Below are 7,305 nucleotides of genomic sequence, written 5' to 3'. Positions count from 1 at the left end.
ATATCTGTCACCTTTCAAGCTTTAAAACTTGAACCTGAAAATAAAATGTTTAAATGGTGTATGTTTGTATAGAAAGTTTGGCGATACATGCGTTTCTATTATCAATATTTTACAACCAATAATACAGTTCTGAATAATTAAGCTTATCAAGTCTGATGGAAAACTTGTTACGGATTTATGGGTTAGTCCATTCTTTTTATCTATAATGCCTTGCTGGTTAGGTTTACATTACATAACTTTCACTTTCTGGTACGTTCAGTCACGTTGTTGCCCGTGGAGAAGTAGCATAAAATACTCTATGCCATTTTACACGTTCAGACCGTGAACTCTGCAATCATTGGCTACCTAACAGGCGAGGGGTGGAAAGAGGAGGAGAGACGTGGTGCCGCAAGGTTCAGGCTCAACAATATCAACAACTCGCCGGCTGACAAGATGACGCTGCAGCCGACCGACTTCAAAGCCGCGTCGGACTCTTCGCTGTGGCCGAGAAGTCTGTTCACCAACCTCCCAGTAAAGCAATGGCGAAGCGTCAGTCGATATCAATGTAATATTCACCAGTGAATTAAGGTGACGATTCTGGAATCGTTTTTTTACTAGTAGTTTTGGAGTTGTCTCACATGTTGCATGCACGAGTCGTAGAAAGCGTCATAAACACGTAATCCCAGCGGCAAACTGCAGGAGAACACGTGAAAACGTGGCAGAAAAAGTGAGTTAGTGCTTAAAAATATTTAAACCAGAATCTTATGTAACTGTTTTGTTAAAAACTGGTTTTATTAACGATGCATCCCCTGTATGGAGAGCAACAGAATTATTACCATTACAGCAGATACCCGACTATGGCAGTAAATTCCATGATGCATTCAAGTGGTGGAGTTGTCCCTAATTACACAAACAGTGGAGTTGTCCCTACTTACACGAACAGTGGAGTTGTCCCTACTTACACGAACCAGCAACAAATTTTACCTGACCAATATTCAAATTCAGTGATACGTCATTCAGGATACAAATCGCCCTATAGTTCTTCCTTGTCACAACACCCATCGCTCTTCCCCGCAAAAGACATGGTCAAACCACCTTATTCTTACATCGCTCTCATCGCTATGGCAATACAAAACGCTCCTGAAAAGAAAATAACATTGAATGGGATTTACCAGTTTATAATGGACCGGTTTCCATTTTACCGTGAAAACAAACAAGGTTGGCAAAACAGCATTAGGCATAACTTAAGCTTAAATGAATGTTTTCTGAAAGTTCCCCGTGATGACAATAAGCCAGGGAAGGGCAGCTACTGGACGTTAGATCCGGACAGTTCAAATATGTTTGACAATGGAAGTTATCTTCGTAGACGCCGAAGGTTTAAGAAAAAGGAATCGTTTCATGGAAAAGAAGGCAGTGAAGAACCCAAGAAGAAGCAACTTAAACCTCAGAAAGGTGGGTCAAAAGAAGAAAATCCGGTGTTCAGAAACAGAGAACAAAGGAAAGGGTTAAAGAAAACTCAACCAAATCAGACCGATCTTGCTTTCAAAACAAATTACTGTATGAATTCTAGCAATAACAACTCGACCAGCGAAGGTAGTAGTATAGTGGTCGAGGCGTCTCGTGTACAAACTAACTCGCCTGGAAGGTCCGGCTCTCCAACCAGCGATAAAAAAATGTTTAAAAATACGTCAAAATCCGAGCCGCTGGAAGACTTCGGCCTTCCGTCTTGTATGCAGCATAAAGACTATAAGTTTAAAACTAAACTGAATAGTTTCTTAATTAGTTCCGCGTCACTTGGAAACGTTCTGTCGGACGATACTTTGGATACTACGTGCGCTCGCAACCACTCAGTGGTGAACACCTTGATGTCACCCAGAGAGCAATCACCCATGCGCGCCGTTTCCTCCGTGGACACATCTACTGGTATGATGAGTTCCATAGCCCAAAATGGAGGTTTTATTAAGACTTTCAGTCGCAAAACCATGTATCCTTGCGGTGTGATAAGCGATTTTTCTGCCTGTAACAGCTCACAACAGACGATGGGCTACAGTTGTGCGGCGTCACCGTGTATGTATCAATCGGACAATAATAGCTTGTGCTCGGTACTTGAAAACCTAAACAACGCAGGTGGACTTAGCAATATTACAGGGTCAACTACGGGTCATTGTATCAGTACTAGCAACAACTTATTTTCCCTAATACCAGACCAGAACTCCTACTCGTCGACTGGTCAATCTTTGTCAGTTTCCAACTCTTGGTACTCTTCATCAGATCCTACCGTCTCCGTCAGTCAAGCATTACCCGTTGATGCCTTCTCAACGGTTAACGGGATTCCCTGTGTCCGAGAAATGTTCGAATCACAACGACTGTTGACCACCGAATCCTCTAGTAACCCGAGCTGTCAAGTTGAATTCACTGGCGGTTCAACAAGTTATCCGGTTAGGCTAGCAAACTCTGGTTATTACGACTGCAACAGGTTTTAACATACTGTTTATCTATATTCTAAACTTATAACTTCCCTGTTTCTAAGTTACCAGTTACGTGTATAAAGTATATATAAGTAGAAATAAAATACAATGTGTTATTTTTAACGTAAATATTACATTCTGATTTTTAAAACGCAGACTGAGAAAATGTTAAATTTTTTTAGAGAGAATAATAAAATCTTCAACATTTCTCTATGACTTAGTGATTTTAAAACCAGGAATGTGTTCGCCATAACTGACTATTTTATGTATATATATGTAATTATCAAATTACGTGAGAACGTACATATGCACCGATTGTGTTCTGTATACAATTACACGAATGTGCATTAAAATAAACTAACATTTTTGTTGAAGATTTGTTTTAAAACGTTTAGATATTTGTTTCATGTGATCAATCTGTGATGGTTTATTTCTCAACATTTTAATTATCATATAAACTTCTGTAAATAGTTTAAGTATACTTTGTCCGCCATGGCTGCTTACCATAAATGTGAATTTGTTAATTTGATTAGAATTATGTTAAGTACCTTACGTAAACCGAGACCGGAACTAGCAAGATTAACGTATATATAACCTAAGATAATCTAACAGTTGTTCTTAGAGATGTACTGACAATTTTAAATTAGTTATTCACTTTTTCAGCCATTGCTTACATTGTCTGAGAAGTTTTGTTAGCAGATACTGTTTCAATGTCAATAAACGTGGTCGCGAAGAGTATTTAATGATAAGTTTAAGTTGTTATATATTATCATATTCTAGTATGAAAACATGACGAATAAGACTAATGACAAACATTATCAAAACTCATGATTGTTTAACAAAAATTTAGAAATGCCGTCATCAGTAAGCCTTTCATTATTAGGCCTAAGTTTTTGATATATGATAAGATATGATTTCTACGCCTATAATGTTTTTATTTTAAGCTGTTAATAAATAGTAAAGTACTCTTTAAAGATAAAAAAATGAATTCTTAAGGATTTTATATCTATTCAAGCTTACTTCTGTAGCTTTTAATACATTACCTCACCACGGAATTTTGTCTTAGGTAAATTAATGATTTAATGAACAAAAATAGCATTTATACTCGAATGATTGCCTTTCGCTATAAGGACTCAAAGTAATCAGTTATCACGTAAATGTTCAAATGTGAGAACGCTCTTAATATCCTGAATATAAATTATGTGTCTGTGCTTCCCCTCCCCTCCTAGAAAAGACTGGTTTGGAAATTAGTGACATATATAAGCTGGTTTTTCGAAATTCTATGATATGAAGTGCGGGTCTTCAACATTTAGTTATGATAATCCTGTTACCAGCGGCTGCATTGTCTCCAGCACCCAATATACTTCTAAAAAAAAACACATACTTATACATATGAATAAATTGTTTCTTTATTTAGTTAGCAAGTGAATGTCAGGGATATAAATTTGAATTTTTTTGGAAGTATTTCAGTAACTTATTAGTCTTTTTTTTCATGTTATGTTGTCAGATTTTTGTTTTGTTTTTCACCACTACATTTTGTCTCAAGCAAGTAATAACGTCAAGAGGATAAACAAACTATGTGACGGGAACAACGTATAACATAAAATCTTATAAACTTCTACGTGTTTCAGTTGTTGCTAACAGGTTTGGACGTGTTCAGTTATCGTTACCAGGTTTGGGATACAAGCTTTTAGTTTATTAAGAATCAATAGTTTTATAAAAGTATTTCATGTAAGATAAAAAGCATAAGTTTTGTGTCCCTCTACTGTGGTGATTCACAGGCAAGCTTAAGAGTTTATAATGGTAAAATTCAGGGTTAGATCCCTGCGATGGGCACAGCGTAGATAACGCATTTCGCTTAGCAACAAAACAAATATTCTGTATGTTTTTATAGTAATAATATTTCTTAAATGTATTCTGTGTTCTAATTAAGAGTTACTTCATTTCAGAGATTGGTTGGTTGAATTTTCGCGCAAAGCTACACGAGGGCTATATGCGCTAGCAGTCCCTAATTTAGCAGTGTAAGAATAGAGGGAAGGCAGCTAGTCATCACCACCCACCGCCAACTCTTGGGCTACTCTTTTACCAAGGAATAGGGGGATTGGTCGTCACATTATAACGCCCCCACGGCTGAAAGGCGAGCATGTTTCGTGGGACTGGGATTCGAACCCACGACCCTCTGATTGCGAGTCGAGCGCCCTAACCACCTGGCCATGTCGGGCCTCCTTAATAGTCGTCCTTAATTTTGAAGTGATAGACTAGAGTGAAAGCAGCTAGTTAACACTACCTACCGCCAACTCTTGGGCTACTCTTCACTAATGAGAAGTAGCCATTGAGCGTAACATCATAAAGCCCCAATGGCTTAAAGGGTGAGCATGTTCAACGACGGGTTCTGATCCCGCGACCCTAAGTTTTTTAGTCGAGTGCCTTACAACCATTAGGCTATGTCGGACCCCATATTTCAGAAATACTCTGTGCGTTATTTAAATTAAGTTTTAAATTAAATTAGTCATTGGAAAATTCATAAAAGAAATTTGAAAGTCTGTAACATAACATAATGATAGTGTGAATATCTGTGCGGCTATTTTTTTAAGTATGTATTCATGCATACTCAACCATTTTTGAAGTCTCATTTCAAAAACGTATATAAATTGCAGTGATTTGCCAAGTTGCATACATCTACACGGAAGATATGTCTTTAGGACAGCTGTTATCATTACGTCTATGCTCACAGTAAAGTGACAACGAAGTTGAGGCACGTTCGTTGGTAAGCTACATCTTCAACACTCATTCATATGTATTACTTTGCAGTCACGTACAGACGATAGTTCACATGGTTTGCACACACGCGGTTTTAAAGTAAAATACGTCTGTTGTTACGATTATTAAATAATAATTTTGTGTCTTTCGAAACTTCTGTGTAAACGATTATGTTAAACATTGTCTATAATCTATACAATGCTTTAAAAAACTTAATCAGTGTGTTGCTATAGTGATGTATGTTGGTGAAAAGGAGAAGTTTCTGAACTGCAACATTTTCAAAATACACCTTTAAAACTAAACGAATCTAAAACCCTATAAAATTGTAACAAATAATATTGATATTGTTCCAAACAGTCTACGATTCTGTTTTATTAAGGGTTGTTTGTAAGTTATATATAAAAGTCGTAGTTTTACTTTTAACAAATGTGATTATAACACAAACCATTGTTGTCTTTCTTCCTTAATGTAAAATCTTTACGTTACTATTTCTTCCTTAACGTAAAACTTGTATACTAGTATTTCTTCCTTAATGTAAAATCTGTACGCCGGTCTTTCTTCTTTGGCGTAAAATCTGTATATTAATACATCTCCCTAAACGTAAAATCTGTAGGCTAGTATTTCTTCCTTAACGTAAAATCGTTTCGCTATAACTCATAAGAAGTGAGAATAATTAATAATCTAACAAAGATACAAAAAATAAGTGATGAAATTACAAAAAAGGTAACAAATTAGCTGTTTTAAAAAACGCGTTTGCTGGAAAATAAGACTTTGATGGACGATTTGATAAATATAGAATACTATCGTTACATTCATCATTCTGACTTTCTCATAAAATAGTTGCTCATTACGTCTGTGTCTAGTATGATTCATATAATAGACTATGCATTTGTTGGTTAATACAGTTTTAATTGACAATCAGTTCGACCTATGTATGTTATATATACATATGTTGAAAAAATTATCGTACGACGTAACTTGCTCAGTTTGCCTAATATTCAGAAATATATATATACATTTGCCATTAAGTTACAACCTGGTTTGTAATTTTTCTTACAATTCAACCCTCTTTTCTCTTCTATTTAATTCTTTCAGTGTATTATAAGAAACCTGTTTCGTAACATTAAATCCATATGCCTTTGCACGAACTATTTAAATTAGCTATAACATAGGTTGCTTAATTTTACTAAATTTTGACGAATGTGTACAAAGTAATAAAACGCTTTTATAACCAGACTTCCTCAATTTTCTGGAATTACAGCCTTTATACTGTTTGTGTATTACTCTGAAATGGTTGCTGAGCTTTAACTTGTTTGTTTGTTGTTTAAACACAAAGCTACACAATGAGCTGTCTGCATTGTAGCTACCGCAAGGGTCGTTTTTAATATTTTAAGTCTTCAAGTTTACCGCTTAGTCATGGGGGCTGAGCTTTAATTGTATTTGTTTTCGTTATCCGTATAGACATTATTATGTTAAATGTGAAATGGTTTGAGACCAGTGGTGTAGTGGGGCTGTATAGCTACTCTTGTAGTTTGTGATTAAAATAAGTATATTTAATTGATGAATGAATTAAAATGATACATATATATATATAGTATTTTATAGTGTAAATTGTATTTTTATGAATCAGTTGATTATATAAACTTAATGGATAAGTAGCTAATAATTAAAAACAAATTAAATGCGTGAAAGCAGCCTACATCCATATATATATATTACGTGACACAAAACGTTTTACCATTACACCATTGATGGAGGCTATTTGACTCAACAACAATTCTTGGACTTGTTGGTAATATCTACGGACGATGTGTTCACGATAATTATTGTGTTAGTTTAACTACGTAATCCTTGAATCAAACATATAAATATGTTAAGTATGTGATTCAGCTACGCAGCTACAAGATTAAGCATGTGAACTTGGATGATGTTTGTTCGTTTCTTAGATTTCTCGCAGAGCTAAACGAGAGCTACCTGCATCAATCGTTCCTACTTTTGAAGTGATAGACTAGAGTGAAGACAGCTATTCAACACCACCCACCACCAGATCCTGGTTGCCAGACTAAACGGTTGGATTTGATCACCACTCTTATAACAC

General features: G+C 35.7%; 1 protein-coding gene across 1 annotated transcript; it reads left to right on the top strand.

Annotated features, from left to right (window-relative positions):
* The first annotated feature begins 700 nt into the window (after positions 1–700).
* On the top strand, positions 701–2,756 carry LOC106460772 (forkhead box C1-A-like). Its single transcript, XM_013920507.2, has one exon. The coding sequence runs from the start codon at positions 780–782 to the stop codon at positions 2,460–2,462; it is 1,683 nt and encodes a 560-aa protein (XP_013775961.2). The 5' UTR covers positions 701–779; the 3' UTR covers positions 2,463–2,756.
* Positions 2,757–7,305: the final 4,549 nt, after the last annotated feature.

Source organism: Limulus polyphemus, unplaced genomic scaffold (assembly GCF_000517525.1).
Source record: "Limulus polyphemus unplaced genomic scaffold, Limulus_polyphemus-2.1.2 Scaffold833, whole genome shotgun sequence".
Taxonomy (NCBI): Eukaryota; Metazoa; Arthropoda; class Merostomata; order Xiphosura; family Limulidae; genus Limulus; species Limulus polyphemus.
This window is presented reverse-complemented; position numbering and strand designations above follow the sequence as displayed.